The following is a 19,808-nucleotide window of genomic DNA, read 5'->3' as shown; positions in this document are numbered from 1 at the left end:
AATCGACAAGACAACTGGTTTCGAAAAACACACCTACGAAATCGATTCCAGCCAGCAACAGTGACTGCAAGAAGCATCCCTGGCCTTCGACGAATATATTCACAAACCATACGTCGCCGCCTCAGATTTTGACAGAAAATCACTGTCAAGCACGTTTACAGTGGTGCAGACAGCGTCAACGCTGGACGGCCATGCAGTGGCGACAAGTTCTATTCACTGACGAGTCTCGTTTTCATCTCAGCCACAGCGATGGACGGATTCGAGTGTACCGACGTCGAGGTGAACGTTACGTCAATCATTGTGTCATGAAAGAAGATCGGTTCGGGGGCGGCAGCGTTGTGTATGGGGTGGGATTACAGCAAGACAAAGGACCCGTTTGATAGTGATAGAGGGAAATCTCAATGGACAGCGCTACCGCGACGAGATCATCGGCCCTGTTGTTCTACCGTTTTTGCGTCGTCATGGCCCAGGCATTACCTTTTAACATGACAACGCCCGGCCTCAATTGCTTGACTTGTTCAGGATTCTCTTCAACAAAACAAGGTGAATTTCATCCCCTGGCCGGCTCGCTCCCCTGATCTCTCACAAATCGAGCACATGTGTGATGAGATGGATCGGCGCCTTCGACGTCAACCACGTGTTCCACAGACACTCCAGGAACTTCGAAATATGCTCCAGCAGATATGGACAAGTATCCCACAGGACTTTTTGCGACGCCTGCTCCATTCCTTGAAACGAAGATGTGTTGCTTGCATCGCAACCAGAGGTGAACACACACGCTATTGATTTGTAAATTGACATTTTGGCATGTTCATGTTTTTTTTATGACATCAGGCATTTTCTGAAGTCATTATGGCAAATTAAACCATTTGAACACTTACAGGAATCTTTTTTCTGTTGCAAACCGAAATTGTTTCAGATTTGGTAAGAAACATAACTTTGCATTAAATCTTATTCAAATGTCACAGGAACTTTTGTTGTTCAGTATATGTTGTTCTTGGGACCTGGTAGAAATGCATTGTGGTAAAATAAGTTCTGTTGCAATTTGTTCCAAGTGAAACCTTATTTTGCCTGGACTGTATGCAAGACCAGACTAGATTTTTTGCCGAAACGAATTCCACTTGGCGCAAAGGTCAAATAGCTGAGAAAGTTGTATGAATGGCCTACTCAAAAACAGTGATGACAGCAGGTGTTTGCGAAAGAGTAGGCATGTCCTGTCCTACCGGCAGCACCTGCCATTCATACATTTTGCATAAAAAAGTAAGTATTAATTGCCTGACGCAGCATAGCAGTACTCCTGCCACGTGACGTCACCCTGTAAACAAACCTGGCAATCAAGTGATCGATGGACCAGAAAATCCAGTCACCTGAGAGTACCATACTGAACGCTATGTTAATTTTGAAATAATGGCATAGAAAGGTTTGAAACAGAGTAAGAAAGAGTAATAACTGTACAATGTATCATAACTCGATAACCCACCTAGGTAGATGCGAGTAGCAACACATAACTGTGATGTATGCTGTACCAGCCTGCACTGTCGGGCTTTGCCGTCCTCAAAACACTGGCCGTGTTAGATGATGTACATGTAGTTCACTCGGTACTTTGTTCATAATGGTTGGGGCGATGGGGTAGCCTATTGGTTAAAGCGTTCTCTCGTCACGCCAAAGACCCAGGTTCTATTCACCACAAGGGTACAATGTGTGAAGCCCATTTCCGGTGTCCACCGCTATGATGTGGCTGGAATATTGCCAAAAGTGGCGTAAAACTTTACTCACTCACTCACTCATAATGGTAAAGTAGCTATACAGTGTGGTCATTCAGGTTTTGCTGTCCGCAACTGACATAGACATGATGTCTGTAAGTAAGTTTAGTCATCATTTCTAGCATTGACAACTACATCCTTAGCAATGAATATTGTATTCATTTGATTTCGATGTCATTAAGGATGTACTGATGAAAGAGTCGTTTGCAAAAGGACAGTTGCAATATATGTACTATGTATATATTTTCTAAATTGCTTCGTGATAAACTCCATAAGAATGTAGTGGTGGCACCAGTGAAAAGTTGTTGATTGCACAGTGCAATTAGATCTGGGAAGGAGAAAGTTTTGTGCAAACGATCAAAGGTACGCCTAAACCATATGATGGGATTAAATTGGTGGGATGGCTACACTGCTTATGAAGAGAAACTTGTTGGATAGACGAGTTGAAAATACAATGTCATCATCATCATCATCATCATGACGAATACTGAAGTAGAAAGCTGGAAAACGTGTTCAAACATGAGGTATGAAGGTTAGAATCAGATTTCCAACACAAGATGGAGTTGCAGGTGAGACATTATAAACCATGCTCGTTTGGAGAGGCTGTTACTTCAGTATTGGAACAGAATTATGTCAAAGGTGACGTTAAACCTTTTACAGACAACAAAATAGAGCTAATGATTCAGGTGTCACTGCAGTGAATACCATCGAACTAAAAGTTGTCTGTGGACACTGGAAAGAGCCTTGTCCTTCCGTGCGTCAAATGTTCTTTACGGAGCACAATTCGAAGACTGTTCATTATTTCGTTGACCAAACTTTGAAGATATATCATTAAAGCCATGGACTGGTGCCTTTTGTCTTTCAGTAATCTTGTAACATATATGATTTCCGGTTCCCATGACAACATATATAGGATGTACGTACACATGACAGTTGGATTCGGTTCGGAGCATGACTCAAAGACTTAAATGTTTTTTGAACGAACTTTGACCAGATATCAGTCCAGACTGGCGCATTGTGCATTACCCATTTTCAGTTATACATGTGCCTCGTCCCCTCAGCCTAGAGTGACAGGTAAGCCTGAAGTCTCAGGTGTGTTTCACTTTGGTGAAACCCATGACCAGGTGCACAGTATACAAATATTTCAATTTATAATTTGCAAATCTAATGAACATTCAACAGTTACATGGATGTGATCCTACTCCATCTGAAAGGAAAACACAATTTACAGAATTATAACACCTGACTAGATAAATGTTTCTGAACATCTTTTAAAAAACTTAAATAGGCTATAATTGTATTACATTCAACCTCTCCCTAACCAGTCCAAATGTCTCAACAAAACACACCAGGCAACATTGTATTGGTACAATTTGAATATTTACATGAGTTTTAGATTTTATCATCTGATAGAATATACTCTGCCAGATGGAATGGAAATGGTGTAAGATGCTTTTACTGCCATATGAAATTCTGCAACAATATCTGTAAATAATTGCCCACCACAGCCATATGCAATGTATAAAGTTTTATGTTAAATTCACATCTCAAATTATATCAGATTCAGACTTTAAAAAAGGATATGGGCAGATTTGTAAAGAAAACTGTATTTGGGCATTATCATCTGTGCTACATGTTCAAATTAGAAAAACAAAAAACAACATTGGTTGGGTCATGCCCCCAGATATGAGTTTTAGTGTCATTACAATAAACTGATTCTGTGTTCTATTGTGTGGGTATTTCTACACATGCAATACTATACTAATTAATGCTAATAATCACGTTTTCGTGATTTCAATAAATCATCCAACAAACAAAGATTGAACTATCCCGGAACAAAATAAGTTGGTAACCAGTTTTGGACCTCAATTTCATGATAACCGCACAAAGGCATGCAGTCGTGGGCACGATGTGCACGAGTTGCTTAAAAAACTGTATTCTTCTGATTGCTGCAGGAAGTCATCACTGCCACCACACTCAGAAAAACGTTAACGTTAACGTTAAAAAGGGTTAACGTTTCTACTTGGACAGTACGTAATCGTGTCCGCGAGTCACGCACGTTTGAATTGGGCCACTACTGGAATCCAGAACCTTTCACTGATGAATCGAGATACTGTCTGGACTTAACAGATCAGCGTGGTCGAATGTGCAGTAGGCAAGGAGAAAGACTTCAGGATTCCAACTTAGAGTTGGATCAGTAGAACTTGAAGAACTGATCTCCACGTCCTTCAGCGGGACACGAAGACAGGTGTGTACTTGCATTCTGCATGAGACAGCATGCTGGTGGAATTGGACCCGACTTCCTCCTGATTGAAGATAACGCACGATCTCACCGTGTCAGGGTCGTTGATGACTAGTTAGAGCAGGAGACCAGACCTCAATCCTATCGAAAACATGAGGAACGAGCTGCAGATCGCCCTCTCACGACGCCCTGTCCTCCCGGCGTATCTACAGTAACTTGGCAAAGCTCTTACAAAGAATGGACCATTTTCCCTTCGAAGCCATCCAGACTCTTATTGGGAGCATGAGACGACTGTGCCAGGCTGTGGTCGCATCACCCCGATCACATACGCGCTACTGGGATTTGATTTTTGTTGTACAATGAATTTGTTTTCGTGATATTTTGACGTTTCAGTGATGGTCAGATTTTGACGGACGATCTTACTGATTATTGCTCAAATGTCGATTGTTGGCATAGTGTGGAATGTGACATCGGAATTTAATTCATTTGAACGTCTTCGTGCAATATTGTATTTGGCTATTTCAACAGATGCACCCAACTTGCGTTTAAAGTTGTGATCCTTAGCAAACTGTAAGTAACATATCACGTCATACAACTTTACCCATGAAGCATACCTAGAAAATCTGTTTCGTCTCCAAATGCATATTTGATACTCCATGTGGGTAAAACCTGTCATTGTAGAAGCTATAAAGAGCCCCAACAATAGTATTTTTTGCACAAAAGCCGCCATTAGTCCCTTGAGCATAAAGAAGGCAACATGTTTAAATCTGTCAACTGGTTGCACAAACGTAGAAGCTCATTTCTAAAGAATCAAAACAGGACGTACGAATTACATCAATTGTTGATGTCAGGTTACTCGTACTCAAAATAGTTTTGAATTACAACGTTAACTGTCACTAAACGATCTTTACTGCTTAACGAGAACATGTTTACACTAGAGGGTAGCAAATGTGAGAAGAAAGCCAACAGTTTTGCAGTAGATAACTATGTTTACAACTTTGGAATGTTAAAGACAACCCACGGACAATAATCGACTGAGCTGATTTCATGCCCTCTTACGCGATGGCGCAGAACGTTGCTCGTGTGCTCGATACAGTCATGGTTTTATCCATGTATGAAGGACTATGCTGTATATTTAGGAGATAAACCTACTGTGTTTTGAAATTTGATGTAGTCCCACTGTAGAGTAGACTCCTCTTATTTTAATTTGGAACTGAGCGCTTTAGCTTACGGGTTTTCTTGCAACGCGTAACAACACAGGGTACAAAGGTCCACAATCCTAGAACATTCCGAAAAGTGGTCACAGGTAGCTAGCTATATATGCAACAAATATTACTAAATTTTCAAGATTAAAAATCCCATAGTCCTGAGTAGTTCAAAATAAGTGTTCAAAACATATAGTTTCTCAAAAAGAAGTTGACAAAATACCCCACAAACTTAGTCAAAAGATAGATGTTTTAATTTCATCGCAACCTTGTGTGCACTGTTTAGACTCACTTCAGTCATTTCTTGGAAATCCGTGAGAGAAGTAATTTCTTGGAAATCGAACATGCCATTTCCATTAAAGGGATGACTTATATAGAAATAGTTTTAAAAATGCTCAACGAATATATTGCTACAACAAACTTTATGAATTAACATTCTACTATTTATTTGCATTTGTAAGTCTTATTTGTTAGTTAGCAATTACCCCCAGTAAATAATAACATCAAAATAAACGCCTCTCCACCCCGAACGTGGATGTGGCAGAACTCCATCACAGTTACTCCCATCAAGGATCTGCATGGTTTGTCCTGTCAATTTCAAGATTTCTCGGATTCAAAGCCATTGTGTGATAGCAATGAGACAGTTGTGGCCCGGAAGTAGTGGGTCGTGTATGATTTTTGTAATGATATATTTTACTTTCATCGTCGGTTGTTTTAATGATGAAATAGCTTAAATTGTTCCGATTCTGGTCACCATAGAACATGTCCCTAACAGTTTCATAAACATTTCATTCCCAACCCTTACCATAATGCTGATGCCCCCAAACCGATCTTCTTCCATGACACAATGATTGACATAACGTTCACCTCGACGTCGGTACACTCGAATCCGTCCATCGCTGTGGCTGAGGTGAAAGCAAGACTCGTCAGTGAATAGATCTTGTCACCACTGCATGGCCGTCCAGCGTTGACGCTGTCTGCACCACTGTAGACGTGTTTGGCGGTGGTTTCCTGTCAAAATGGGACGTCTGGCGGGTCTTCTGGCGACAAACCCTGCGACGACATACGGTTTGTGAAGATATTCGTCGAAGGCTAGGGATGCTCCTTGCAGTCACTGTTGCTGGCTTGAATCGATTTTGTAGGTGTGTTGTTCGAATCCAGTTGTCTTGTGGATTATTGGTTACGCGTGACCTGTCACTCCGAGTATGATCCCTGACTGCATTCGTCTGTTGCCAACGTTGCCATAAACACCAAATGGTGCTTCTGTGGATGTTAAGTTGTCTTGCAACATCACGTTGACTCGATCATGCTTCAAGCATACCAATGGCTCGCAGACGCTAATTTTCGGACAGGCGTGGCATTTCGTAATGTTGAATAATTGCGTAATTTTGTTGTTTTTCTGAGTGGTTGTTGTCAGCACGATGCTAAACAATGCATATGGAATCCCGTTAACGCACACGTTTTTATAACCATTCTTGGGTTGTGAAATGTCAACTTTTGCATGGAATGCATGCTTTTCTGTAGCAGCTGCGATTTTGTGACTTGATTCCATACATGTACTACAATATTGAAAACCAAACTTTACTTGTTTGAAAAATACACTAAAATATTGGTGTCAGAGGATCTTTTGTTGTTGAGTATATATGATGGACAAGGGGGAAATGCACGCATCTTTGCATGTGATTAGCGCATTATTGTGTATTTAAACAGTAATGGCCATGTATTGTCTTCAGATTACACCCGTTTTTGTGCAGGTGAATCAATCAAAATCATGTGCACAGCACTAAAGTGGCAAAAGTGGTTTTTCACGTGCAACTGGTCACGTGGCCATAATACCGCACGTGTTTTCAGCCATACTTGTTAGCAGTCATTAAAAAAACAACAGCAAAAAACACAAGAAAACAAAAATCTTTACGGCCATTTGTCATGCCACGCCTTTCAAATGTGCAACGTGAACGTATCATCGGCATGTTGCAGACGGGAACGTCCGTAGCTTAAGTCCCAAGGACGATGGGTTGTAGTCGACGGACTGTTGATGATTTACAGACGCGTCTACAGCAAACGGGTACCACCGCTGATCGCCCGCGGCCAGGTCGACCACGTATGACGTCACATGCAGAGGATCGTCAGATTGTCTTACGTCACCTCCGTAACCGATTTATGACGGATATATCAACCAGAAATGAACTGTTTAGGGGTAGACTGAGTGCGCAAACTGTTCTAAACGGTCTGAGAACTACTCACCTTCAAGCACGACGGCCATACTGCGGGCCGATTCTGACTCAATTACACAGACATCAATGTCAATTGTGGGCACAGCGACACTTACGATGGACTCGGAGGAATTGGAATCAAGTCGTCTTCAGTGTTGAATCCCGATTTAATCTTCGATTTGCTGATGGTAGAGCGAGAGTGTGGAAGCGCCGTCATGAACGTTACGCCCAGTGTTGTGTAGAGGAAGTTGACAGATTTCGAGGCGGAAGTGTCATGGTGTCGGGTGCTTTCTGTGGCAATGCACGTTCCAGACTTCTAGTCAGCCGTGGCAACCTCAACGCTGCTGCTTACCGCGACCAGGTACTGGCACCAGAACTTCTGCCTTTTTTGGCAGCACATGGACCCGGTTTGATCTTCAAACACGACAATGCCAGACCCCACACAGGAATTTTGACAAGGAATTTCCTTCAGAATGCGGGAGTCAACGTCATGGACTGGCCGTAAAGGTCTCCCGACCTCAATCCCATCCAACACGTCTGGGATTATCTTGGCAGAAGTCTGCGCACTCTCCAGAACTAACCACAGAATTTGCAAGATCTTGGCACCATTTTGCAGCAACAATGGCGTCGTCTTCCCAATCATGTGTTCACAAGCATCACAAGGTCCATGCGGAGGCGTTGTGTGGCAGTTGTCAACGCACATAGTGGCCATACATGCTCTTGAACTTGTGTGCAATCAGATTCTCGTGCTTGGGACTTAAGATCCTTCTTTGGACATGAATGATTAAAAATTACCTTCTCTGATACATTTGTCCGTTGTATATCATATATGGGATTACTTTTTAAAATGTGAAGTTTTTAAATTGACTCAGTATATATGATGGACAAGGGGGTAATACACACAGTTTTGCATGAGAAACGTTAAACGAATCGATACGTCTGCGTTGTGCTCAAACTGAATGATGTAAACAGTGAGCAGTGTTTTTGTAATGCTTTCCTTAACCTATGTTTACATTTCTTTTCACAATTTATTATTTTGTGCATTTCACAAACAGATAACTTTTCTTTCCTTTATTAAGTATATGCTCTGATTCATTCAATAACGGCCAAATGGCCAAGTCCCCTCCACTGATTAACCCACCTGAACCAGACATAAAAGAGTCCGCCTCATCTGTTTCATGTTCCAATCAATGCATAAAGATTTAGATAGACAAAACAACTCTCTACAAATCTGAATGAGAAGAGGGATGACTTCAACCTTCAAATAGTCAACTTTCCAATGTCGAGCAATATTAGAGCAGCTACAGCGTTTAGTATCTCCATTTCAGAAATGTTGAGGTATATTCGAGCATGACCTTTCTACGAATATTTCAAATAGCGTCATGCGACATGAGTAAGTGAGGGAGTGAGCGAGTATGGCTTTACGCCGCTTTTAGCAATATTCCGGCAATATCACGGCGTGACGAGCGAACGCTTTAACCAGACAAGTGCTAGTATGTCAGTGTTTATAATAAGTAACTGTTCATCCCATGTGCACAGCTCTAGCAATAACGGAAAACAGTCACACAATCCATTATTCGTAAACGTGGGCCTTACTATGAATAATAATGCATATGTACCTGAAGTTGTGGTCAAAGTTGGGCTCATCGATGTTTCAATGCCTGTGCCAGTGCTCCAGCTTGTTCCTGTGCCAGTGTTCGAGCCTGTGCTTGTGCCAGTGATCGAGCCTGTGCTTGAGCCAGTGGTCGAGCCTGTGCTTGTGCCAGTGTTGGATCCCGTGCTTGTGCCAGTGTTCAAGCCTGTGCTTGTGCCAGTGGTCGAGCCTGTGCTTGTGCCAGTGTTCGAGCCTGTGCTTGTGCCAGTGTTTGATCCTGTGCTTGTGCCAGTGTTTGATCCCGTGCTTGTGCCAGTGTTCAAGCCTGTGCTTGTGCCAGTGTTCGAGCCTGTGCTTGTGCCAATGTTTGATCCTCTGCTTGTGTCAGTGTTCGAGCCTGTGCTTGTGCCAATGTTTGATCCTCTGCTTGTGTCAGTGTTCGAGCCTGTGCTTGTGCCAGTGTTCCAGCCTGGGCTTGAGCCAGTGGTCGAGCCTGTGCTTGTGCCAGTGTTCCAGACTGGGCTTGAGCCAGTGGTCGAGCCTGTGCTTGTGCTTGTGTTCGAGCCTGTGCTTGTGCCAGTGTTCCAGCCTGTGCTTGTGCTTGTGTTCGAGCCTGTGCTTGTGCCAGTGATCGAGCCTGTGCTTGTGCCATTGTTTGAGCCTGTGCTTGTGCCAGTGTTCCAGCCTGTGCTTGAGCCAGTGGTTGAGCTTGTGCTTGTGCCAGTGTTCAAGCCTGTGCTTGTGCCCGTGGTAGAGCCTGTGCTTGTGCCAATGTTTGATCCTCTGCTTGTGCCCGCGTTCGAGCCTGTGCTTGTACCAGTGCTCCAGCCCGTGCTTGTGCCAGTGTTCCAGCCTGTGCTTGTGCCAGTGTTCCAGCCTGTGCTTGAGCCAGTGGTCGAGCCTGTGCTTGTGCCAGTGTTCAAGCCTGTGCTTGTGCCAGTGGTAGAGCCTGTGCTTGTGCCAGTGTTTGATCCTGTGCTTGAGCCAGTGATCGAGCCTGGTCTTGTTCCAGTGTTCGAGCCTGTGCTTGTGCCAGTGTTCCAGCCTGTGCTTGTGCTAGTGTTCGAGCCTGTGCTTGTGCCAGTGATCGAGCCTCCCCTTGTGCCAGTGTTCCAGCCTCTGCTTGTGCCAGTGTTCCAGCCTGTGCTTGAGCCAGGGGTTGAGATTGTGCTTCTGCCAGTGTTCAAGCCTGTGCTTGTGCCAGTGTTTGATCCCGTGCTTGTGCCAGTGTTCAAGCCTGTGCTTGTGCCAGTGTTCGAGCCTGTGCTTGTGCCATTGTTTGATCCTCTGCTTGTGCCAGTGTTCGGGCCTGCGCTTGTACCAGTGCTCCAGCCCGTGCTTGTGCCAGTGTTCGAGCCTGTGCTTGTGCCAGTGTTCCAGCCTGTGCTTGAGCCAGTGGTCGAGCCTGTGCTTGTGCCAGTGTTCGAGCCTGTGCTTGTGCCAGTGTTCCAGCCTGTGCTTGTGCCAGTGTTCCAGCCTGTGCTGGAGCCAGTGGTCGAGCCTGTGCTTGTCCTAGTGTTCGAGCCTGTGCTTGTGCCAGTGTTCCAGCCTGTGCTTGAGCCAGTGGTCGAGCCTCTGCTTGTGCCAGTGTTTGATCCTGTGCTTGAGCCAGTGGTCGAGCCTGTTCTTGTTCCAGTGTTCGAACCTGTGCTTGAGCCAGTGCTCTTGCCTGTGCTTGTGCCAGTGTTCGAGCCTGTGCTTGTGCCAGTCTTTGAGCCTGTGCTTGTACCAGTGTTCGAGCCTGTGCTGGAGCCAGTGGTCGAGCCTGTGCTTGTCCTAGTGTTCGAGCCTGTGCTTGTGCCAGTGTTCAAGCCTGTGCTTGAGCCAGTGGTCGAGCCTCTGCTTGTGCCAGTGTTTGATCCTGTGCTTGTGCCACTGTTCGAGCCTGTGCTTGTGCCAGTGATCGAGCCTGTGCTTGTGCCAGTGGTCGAGCCTGTGCTTGTGCCAGTGTTCGAGCCTGTGCTTGTGCCAGTGTTCCACCCTGGGCTTGAGCCAGTGGTCGAGCCTGTGCTTGTGCTAGTGTTCGAGCCTGTGCTTGTGCCAGTGTTTGATCCTGTGCTTGAGCCAGTGGTCGAGCCTGTTCTTGTTCCAGTGTTCGAACCTGTGCTTGTGCCAGTGTTCAAGCCTGTGCTTATGCCAGTGTTCAAGCCTCTGCTTGTGCCAGTGTTTGATCCTGTGCTTGTGCCAGTGGTCGAGCCTGTGCTTGTGCCAGTGGTTGAGTCTGTGCTTGTGCTAGTGTTCGAGCCTGTGCTTGTGCCAGTGATCGAGCCTGTGCTTGTGCCAGTGTTCGAGCCTGTGCTTGTGCCAGTGTCCCAGCCTGTGCTTGAGCCAGTGGTTGAGCTTGTGCTTGTGCCAGTGTTCAAGCCTGTGCTTGTGCCAGTGTTTGATCCCGTGCTTGTGCCAGTGTTCGAGCCTGTGCTTGTGCCATTGTTTGATCCTCTGCTTGTGCCAGTGTTCGAGTCTGTGCTTGTACCAGTGCTGGAGCCCGTGCTTGTGCCAGTGTTCGAGCCTGTGCTTGTGCCAGTGTTCCAGCCTATGCTTGAGCCAGTGGTCGAGCCTGTGCTTGTGCCAGTGTTCGAGCCTGTGCTTGAGCCAGTGTTCGAGCCTGTGCTTGTGCCAGTCTTTGAGCCTGTGCTTGTGCCAGTGTTCCAGCCTGTGCTGGAGCCAGTGGTCGAGCCTGTGCTTGTGCTAGTGTCCGAGCCTGTGCTTGTGCCAGTGTTTGATCCTGTGCTTGAGCCAGTGTTTGATCCTGTGCTTGAGCCAGTGGACGAGCCTGTGCTTGTGCCAGTGTTCGAGCCTGTGCTTGTGCCAGTGTTCCAGCCTGTGCTTGTGCTAGTGTTCGAGCCTTTGCTGGAGCCAGTGGTTGAGCCTGTGCTTGTGCCAGTGTTCGAGCCTGTGCTTGTGCCAGTGATGGAGCCTGTGCTTGTGCCAGTGTTCCAGCCTGTGCCTGAGCCAGTGGTTGAGCCTGTGCTTGTGCCAGTGTTCGAGCCTGTGCTTGTGTCAGTGTTCCAGCCTGTGCTTGAGGCAGTGGTCGAGCCTGTGCTTGTGCCAGTGTTCCAGCCTGTGCTTGTGCCAGTGTTCCAGCCTGTGCTTGAGCCAGTGGTTGAGCTTGTACTTGTGCCAGTGTTCAAGCCTGTGCTTGTGCTAGTGTTTGATCCCGTGCTTGTGCCAGTGTTCAAGCCTGTGCTTGTGCCAGTGTTCCAGCCTGTGCTTGTGCCATTGTTTGATCCTCTGCTTGTGCCAGTGTTCGAGCCTGTGCTTGTACCAGTGCTCCAGCCCGTGCTTTTGCCAGTGTTCGAGACTGTGCTTGTGCCAGTGTTCGAGCCTGTGCTTGAGCCAGTGGTCGAGCCTATGCTTGTGCCAGTGTTCGAGCCTGTGCTTGAGCCAGTGTTCGAGCCTGTGCTTGTGCCAGTGTTCGAGCCTGTGCTTGTGCCAGTGTTCAAGCCTGTGCTTGAGCCAGTGGTCGAGCCTGTGCTTGTGCTAGTGTTCAAGCCTGTGCTTGTGTCAGTGTTCCAGCCTGTGGTTGAGCCAGTGGTCGAGCCTGTGCTTGTGCCAGTGTTCGAGCCTGTGCTTGAGCCAGTGGTCGAGCCTATGCTTGAGCCAGTGGTCGAGCCTGTGCCTGTGCCAGTGTTCCAGCCTGTGGTTGAGCCAGTGGTCGAGCCTGTGCTTGTGCCAGTGGTCGAGCCTGTGCTTGTGCCAGTGTTTGATCCTGTGCTTGTGCCAGTGTTCAAGCCTGTGCTTGTGCCAGTGTTTGAGCCTGTGCTTGTGCCAGTGTTCGAGCCTGTGCTTGTGCCAGTGCTGGAGCCCGTGCTTGTGCCAGTGTTCGAGCCTGTGCTTGTGCCAGTTTTTGATCCTGTTCCTGTGGTCAACGCTACTGCTGATAACAAAATATTAGTCGGATTTTTAATCCCAAAGTAAGGATTCAATTTCTTAAGTGTGCATTTGTTACATTATCTCATGACACTAGTATATTATTTGGAGTATAATTCATTTTGATTACTCCATTCATTCTCGTAAGAGTGGTCATTTTGGTGTTACAGCTACTGTGACATGCATTACAGCAGCAACGCACAACTTATTGATTTGAAAATGTTCCAACTAATGGTAATTCAAGCTGATAGTTGTTCGAGTCTTATGAAACATCTTTCCAGGTCAGTTGCGTTCGATGCACTATGGTTGTCATGCAAATTATCAGAGTGTAATGAGGGCACGGGTGGCCCAGTCGTCTTAGGCGCCGCAATTCACTTTGAAGAGTTGCGTCCCTTAGGCACGCCAGAAACCTATGATTGTGGGTTCGCATCCCGGTTCGTCCCGATTATGTTTCTAGGTTTGTCAGCACCAAACCCGTGCTCGTGGGTTTCACCGAAGTGGTTAACATCAGAGACCTGCATCACTTCGGGCTTTCCTCCCACATTTAGCTGACACGCCGTGATATAACTGGAATAATGTCAAAAACGGCGTTAAACACAACTCACTCACTCACTCAGAGTGAAATGTACGAATAGTGGTTTAAAACAATATTATGCCTGATGAATTTGCACAACAGGAGCCCTAACTCATGCTCCTGACCCAAATTCATTAAACAAACACGTGAAATTTGAGAGACAAAAGGATAACAATTAGAAGCTTTAACCGTTTCCGCATAATATCGTTATTATCTTGAATGAGTTAGTAATTGCAAAATATTGGACATACGTCACTTTTAGGACAAGCAAGAGAAAATCCGACCACCCATGCATCCAGTTCAGTCCATCAAAAGAAACAATAAACAATTGAAGCAAGTTATTCAAAGCATACGTTGTGTGCCTGCAAATTCGCCTCTTTCAAGTGTGTCAATCAAGCCGTTAATGGTTACACAGTTTACAATGACTTTCAGTTTGACATATGTCACTATAAGGCCTTGACTAAGTCTGGAAATGGGCTAAAGACCATGGATCATATGTGATACCGATAACTGATACAGAAATAATGTTCAAACCGCAAGCTTTCTATCGTTTCCTGAATTTCATTTATATTCGTAGAGAAGATCCGCGTCATTATGACATCACAGAAAGGTAACGCCATGATTACAAGAAGGGGTCGTTTATAATATCACCGAAGGAAGACACGAACTTGCATTGGATTGTATTGGCATTAAATTTGATAAAAACTTTCTTCCCTGAAGATAGATTATTTTAATATTCAGCTCACGCTCAATAGTGTTAATGGAAGTTGTTAGAAATGCAAATTTAAAATATGAACAAGGATGAAAAAGTAAGATGTTTACCCAAACGATCTAAAATAGAAAAACAACAATGTTATATGATATATATAATATAAGGGGTCCTCATCTCCCACATAATCACTGTATAATGTTATACAATTGATCTTTTTTGCACGGAGAGGCAGCATTTGTACACTGATATTGATGTTATTCAAGTACATTCAAATTGAAACAAGCCTATAATATTTTCCCGAATTCCATTTCTATTCATACGCATTGTGATATCAAAATTAGGTAATTACAATGCGGCTGCATTTAGATTATCACCTAGGTAAGATCCCATGAAGATCCTCGTAAAGTTTGGTCTTCGGGAACTTATCGTAAGAGGTGCTATGCTTGGCACAAGAGGTGACTATCGGGGTCGGGTGGTCAGGTTCGTTGACTTAGTCAATGCATGTCGTCGTATCCCACTTGCGTAGATAAATGCACTGGATTGTCTAGTCCAGACTCGATTATTTACAGACCGCCGTCATACTACTAGATTATTTCTAGGTAGCACATGAACATGCATTGAATTAAATGTAATAAAGGATTTCTTTCTTGAAGATACATTCTTTTTATCTTCATTTTACTCACAAATGTTAATGGACAAGGGGGAAATGCACGCATTATTGCACATGATTGGTGCATGCATGTGACTGGCTTATATATGATGGACAAGGGGGAAAAGCACGCATTTTTGCATGTGATTGGCGCATGCATATGACTGGCTTATATATGATAGACAAGGGGGAAATGCACGCAGTTTTGCATGTGTTTGGCGCATGCATATGACTGGCTTATATATGATGGACAAGGGGGAAATGCACGCTTTTTTTCCATGTGTTTGGCGCATGCATATGACTGTCTTATATATGATGGACAAGGGGGAAATGCACGCATTTTTGCATGTGATTAGCGCATGCATATGACTGTCTTATATATGATGGACGAGGGGGAAATGCACGCATTTTTGCATGAGAAACGTTAAACGAATCGATACGTCTGCATTGGTCAAATAGCCAAGTCCCCTCCACTGATTAACCCACCTGAACCAGACATAAAAGAGTCCGCCTCATCTGTTTCATGTTCCGATCAATGCATAAAGATTCAGATAGACAAAACAACTCTCTACAAATCTGAATGAGAAAAGGGATGACTTCAACATTCAAATAGTCAACTTTCCAATGTCGAGCAATATTAGAGCAGCTACAGCATTGAGTATCTCCATTTGAGAGATTTTGAGGTATATTCGAGCATGATCTTTCTACGAATATTTCAAATAGCGTCATGCGACATGAGTGAGTGAGTGAGTATGGCTTTACGCCGCTTTGAGCAATACTCCGACAATATCACGGCGTGACGAGCGAACGATTTAACCACTAGGCTACCCGACCGCCCCCATGCGACATGAAGTTTTATGATAGACATCTGGAGGACATGTCCAACGTTGACGCATGGGTGACTAAAGTTATGTCTGATGCTATTCCCTATTCTGACTTGTACCATATGTTACTGTGTTTTCCAGGTGAACGATTGACTTATCTATTCATGTGTTTCTGACGGGTGCCATTTGTGGTGCAGGATACCCTCACATTCTCGCGAACACATGGTATAATCACTATTTGATTAGTGATTCATAGGCATATTCTTATGATATAATCAGAGTTGTACAAAGGACTCTTCATTCAGTAGATATTTCTTATGATTATGGAAATGTTTAGTCGTATTTACTATGATAATTAACAGAGTTTTATCGTATTATATTGAGATACAAGTTTTCAAGAGGTTTGTATGAAGCATTGCTTTGCAGCTACGCACATTGAAGAATTACAATAAATAGAGTTTCACAAGCACCTACGTATGTTTCGCACATTCACAATGAGCGAAGGCAGTTCTGTATCCAGACGTATTAGGCATAAAAACAGATGTGCATACTTGAGTGTTTGTTTCAATTATACTACAATTATTAGGCTGTACTCCTTTGTCATAAGTGCAGCACTATCAAAAGGCGATGCACAGACAATATGAGATGTGTAAATCGATAAAACATTGCTGCTCCAGCAGATTGTGTTCACTTTATGAAAATCCTGGCCAGACAAGTGCTAGTATCTCAGTGTTTATAATAAGTAACTGTTCATCCCATGTGCACAGCTCTAGCAATAACGGAAAACAGTCACACAATCCATTATTCGTAAACGTGGGCCTTACAATGAATAATAATGCATATGTACCTGAAGTTGTGGTCAAAGTTGGGCTCATCGATGTTTCAATGCCTGTGCCAGTGCTCCAGCCAGTTCCTGTGCCAGTGTTCGAGCCTGTGCTTGTGCCAGTGTTCGAGCCTGTGCTTGAGCCAGTGGTCCAGCCTGTGCTTGTGCCAGTGTTCGAGCCTGTGCTTGTGCCAGTGTTTGATCCCGTGCTTGTGCCAGTGTTCAAGCCTGTGCTTGTGCCAGTGTTCCAGCCTGTGCTTGTGCCAGTGTTCGAGCGTGTGCTTGTGCCAGTGTTCCAGCCTGTGCTTGAGCCAGTGGTCGAGCCTGTGCTTGTGCCAGTGTTCGAGCCTGTGCTTGTGCCAGTGTCCGAGCCTGTGCTTGTGCCAGTGTTTGATCCTGTGCTTGTGCCAGTGTTCCAGCCTGTGCTTGTGCCAGTGTTCAAGCCTGTGCTTGTGCCAGTGTCCGAGCCTGTGCTTGTGCCAGTGTTTGATCCTGTGCTTGTGCCAGTGTTCGAGCCTGTGCTTGTGCCAGTGTTCGAGCCTGTGCTTGTGCCAGTGCTGGAGCCCGTGCTTGTGCCAGTGTTCGAGCCTGTGCTTGTGCCAGTGTTCCAGCCTGTGCTTGTGCCAGTGTTCGAGCCTGTGCTTGTGCCAGTGCTGGAGCCCGTGCTTGTGCCAGTGTTCCAGCCTGTGCTTGTGCCAGTGTTCGAGCCTGTGCTTGTGCCAGTGTTCGAGCCTGTGCTTGTGCCAGTGCTGGAGCCCGTGCTTGTGCCAGTGTTCGAGCCTGTGCTTGTGCCAGTTTTTGATCCTGTTCCTGTGGTCAACGCTACTGCCGATAACAAAATATTAGTCGGATTTTTAATCCCAAAGTAAGGATTCAATTTCTCAAGTGTGCATTTGTTACATTATCTCATGACACTAGTATATTATTTGGAGTATAATTCATTTTGATTACTCCATTCATTCTCGTAAGAGTGGTCATTTTGGTGTTACAGCTACTGTGACATGCATTACAGCAGCAACGCACAACTTATTGATTTGAAAATGTTCCAACTAATGGTAATTCAAGCTGATAGTTGTTCGAGTCTTATGAAACATCTTTCTAGGTCAGTTGCGTTCGATGCACTATGGTTGTCATGCAAATTATCAGAGTGTAATGAGGGCACGGGTGGCCCAGTCGTCTTAGGCGCCGCAATTCACTTTGAAGAGTTGCGTCCCTTAGGCACGCCAAAAACCTATGATTGTGGGTTCGCATCCCGGTTCGTCCCGATTATGTTTCTAGGTTTGTCAGCACCAAACCCGTGCTCGTGGGTTTCACCGAAGTGGTTAACATCAGAGACCTGCATCACTTCGGGCTTTCCTCCCACATTTAGCTGACACGCCGTGATATAACTGGAATAATGTCAAAAACGGCGTTAAACACAACTCACTCACTCACTCACTCAGAGTGAAATGTACGAATAGTGGTTTAAAACAATATTATGCCTGATGAATTTGCACAACAGGAGCCCTAACTCATGCTCCTGACCCAAATTCATTAAACAAACACGTGAAATGTGAGAGACAAAAGGATAACAATTAGAAGCTTTAACCGTTTCCGCATAATATCGTTATTATCTTGAATGAGTTAGTAATTGCAAAATATTGGACATACGTCACTTTTAGGACAAGCAAGAGAAAATCCGACCACCCATGCATCCAGTTCAGTCCATCAAAAGAAACAATAAACAATTGAAGCAAGTTATTCAAAGCATACGTTGTGTGCCTGAAAATTCGCCTCTTTCAAGTGTGTCAATCAAGCCGTTAATGGTTACACAGTTTACAATGACTTTCAGTTTGACATATGTCACTATAAGGCCTTGACTAAGTCTGGAAATGGGCTAAAGACCATGGATCATATGTGATACCGATAACTGATACAGAAATAATGTTCAAACCACAAGCTTTCTATCGTTTCCTGAATTTCATTTATATTCGTAGAGAAGATCCGCGTCATTATGACATCACAGAAAGGTAACGCCATGATTACAAGAAGGGGTCGTTTATAATATCACCGAAGGAAGACACGAACTTGCATTGGATTGTATTGGCATTAAATTTGATAAAAACTTTCTTCCCTGAAGATAGATTATTTTAATATTCAGCTCACGCTCAATAGTGTTAATGGAAGTTGTTAGAAATGCAAATGTAAAATATGAACAAGGATGAAAAAGTAAGATGTTTACCCAAACGATCTAAAATAGAAAAACAACAATGTTATATGATATATATAATATAAGGGGTCCTCATCTCCCACATAATCACTGTATAATGTTATACAATTGATCTTTTTTGCACGGAGAGGCAGCATTTGTACACTGATATTGATGTTATTCAAGTACATTCAAATTGAAACAAGCCTATAATATTTTCCCGAATTCCATTTCTATTCATACGCATTGTGACATCAAAATTAGGTAATTACAATGCGGCTGCATTTAGATTATCACCTAGGTAAGATCCCATGAAGATCCTCGTAAAGTTTGGTCTTCGGGAACTTATCGTAAGAGGTGCTATGCTTGGCGCAAGAGGTGACTATCGGGGTCGGGTGGTCAGGTTCGTTGACTTAGTCAATGCATGTCGTCGTATCCCACTTGCGTAGATAAATGCACTGGATTGTCTAGTCCAGACTCGATTATTTACAGACCGCCGTCATACTACTAGATTATTTCTAGGTAGCACATGAACCTGCATTGAATTAAATGTAATAAAGGATTTCTTTCTTGAAGATACATTCTTTTTATCTTCATTTTACTCACAAATGTTAATGGACAAGGGGGAAATGCACGCATTATTGCACATGATTGGTGCATGCATGTGACTGGCTTATATATGATGGACAAGGGGGAAAAGCACGCATTTTTGCATGTGATTGGCGCATGCATATGACTGGCTTATATATGATAGACAAGGGGGAAATGCACGCAGTTTTGCATGTGTTTGGCGCATGCATATGACTGGCTTATATATGATGGACAAGGGGGAAATGCACGCTTTTTTTCCATGTGTTTGGCGCATGCATATGACTGTCTTATATATGATGGACAAGGGGGAAATGCACGCATTTTTGCATGTGATTAGCGCATGCATATGACTGTCTTATATATGATGGACGAGGGGGAAATGCACGCATTTTTGCATGAGAAACGTTAAACGAATCGATACGTCTGCATTGTGCTCAAACTGAATGATGTAAACAGTGAGCAATGTTTTTGTAATGATTCCCGTAACCTATGTTTACATTTCTTTTCACAATTTATTATTTTGTGCATTTCACAAACAAATAACTTTTCTTTTGTATATT

General features: G+C 44.3%; 1 protein-coding gene across 1 annotated transcript in view; it reads right to left on the bottom strand.

Moving 5' to 3' along the window:
- LOC124131955 (serine-rich adhesin for platelets-like) overlaps nt 1–16,873 on the bottom strand; it is a 62,722-nt gene extending 45,849 nt beyond the window's left edge. The window contains exons 1-3 of the mRNA XM_048396440.1: nt 16,494–16,873; nt 14,284–14,292; nt 9,043–12,891 (exon numbers count right to left, since the gene is read on the bottom strand). Coding sequence (XP_048252397.1) covers nt 9,043–12,891; nt 14,284–14,292; nt 16,494–16,521 — 3,886 coding nt within the window. The 5' untranslated portion in view covers nt 16,522–16,873. The remainder of the gene's footprint in view (nt 1–9,042; nt 12,892–14,283; nt 14,293–16,493) is intronic.
- Between the last annotated feature and the right edge of the window lie 2,935 nt (nt 16,874–19,808).

This window comes from Haliotis rufescens, unplaced genomic scaffold, assembly GCF_023055435.1.
Source record: "Haliotis rufescens isolate VD_foot unplaced genomic scaffold, xgHalRufe1.0.p SCAF_15, whole genome shotgun sequence".
In the NCBI taxonomy this organism is placed as follows: domain Eukaryota; kingdom Metazoa; phylum Mollusca; class Gastropoda; order Lepetellida; family Haliotidae; genus Haliotis; species Haliotis rufescens.
The sequence above is the reverse complement of the archived record's forward strand: the minus strand, read 5'-3'. Positions and strand labels throughout refer to the sequence as shown.